General features: G+C 59.6%; 1 protein-coding gene across 1 annotated transcript in view; it reads left to right on the forward strand.

The window, feature by feature from the left end:
* The window catches only part of DNAH17 (dynein axonemal heavy chain 17), a 117,731-nt gene that overhangs the window by 71,429 nt on the left and 45,455 nt on the right, over positions 1–847 (forward strand). Inside the window, exon 52 of the mRNA XM_012802834.1 lies at positions 364–630. Coding sequence (XP_012658288.1) covers positions 364–630 — 267 coding nt within the window. The remainder of the gene's footprint in view (positions 1–363; positions 631–847) is intronic.

Below are 847 nucleotides of genomic sequence, written 5' to 3' on the forward strand. Positions count from 1 at the left end.
ACCTCGGATAAGCAGAATCATTTGGTGCCTGTCTTTCAGGGACTGGCTTCTTTCCAGTGGGTGCAATGCCTGTGAGCTTCATCCGTGTGGTGGCAGGGGTCAGAAGCTGCTTCCTTTTTACAGCTGAATGATACTGCACTGCACGGATTTTGCGTGTCTGTCCATCCATCAGAGGACATGTGGCCTATCCCCCTGGCTGCTGTGAGCCTGGCTGTGCCCCACTGGAGCTCTCAGATCTCCTATGCCCTGCATACTTCTTATGAAGCCGGCCCCAGGGGTCCCATCCTGGGTGGCCATGAGGATGCTTTAGCCAAGCGTCTGTCTCCTTGTAGAGGACCCTGAGAGTGTCCTTGTTCTGTCCAGCTTGACCTTGCTGCTCAGTACATCAAGTCTGCCGTGAAGAATGTGCCCTCGGTGTTCCTGATGACAGACTCCCAGGTGGCCGAAGAGCAGTTTCTGGTGCTGATCAATGACCTGCTGGCCTCTGGGGAGATCCCTGGGCTGTTCACGGATGAGGAGCTGGAGAATATCATCTCCTCCATGCGGCCGCAGGTCAAGTCCCTTGGCATGAACGACACACGGGAGACGTGCTGGAAATTCTTCATTGACAAAGTGCGCCGGCAGCTCAAGGTGGGGCCCGTGCAGCAGGGCGGCCGGGGCCGGCAGCTCAAGGTGGGGCCCGTGCAGCAGGGCGGCCGGGGCCGGCAGCTCAAGGTGGGGCCCGTGCAGCAGGGCGGCCGGGGCCCAGTGCGGTGCCTGCTGCCCACAGGGCTCTAGTCTTTACCTGTGTAGGGTCAAGGGACCGTCCTTCACTGGGTGTGAAAACCTGTCGAGAGGCACAGGCTGG

Source organism: Otolemur garnettii, unplaced genomic scaffold (genome assembly GCF_000181295.1).
Source record: "Otolemur garnettii isolate 467f Iridium unplaced genomic scaffold, OtoGar3 scaffold00018, whole genome shotgun sequence".
NCBI classification, from domain to species: domain Eukaryota; kingdom Metazoa; phylum Chordata; class Mammalia; order Primates; family Galagidae; genus Otolemur; species Otolemur garnettii.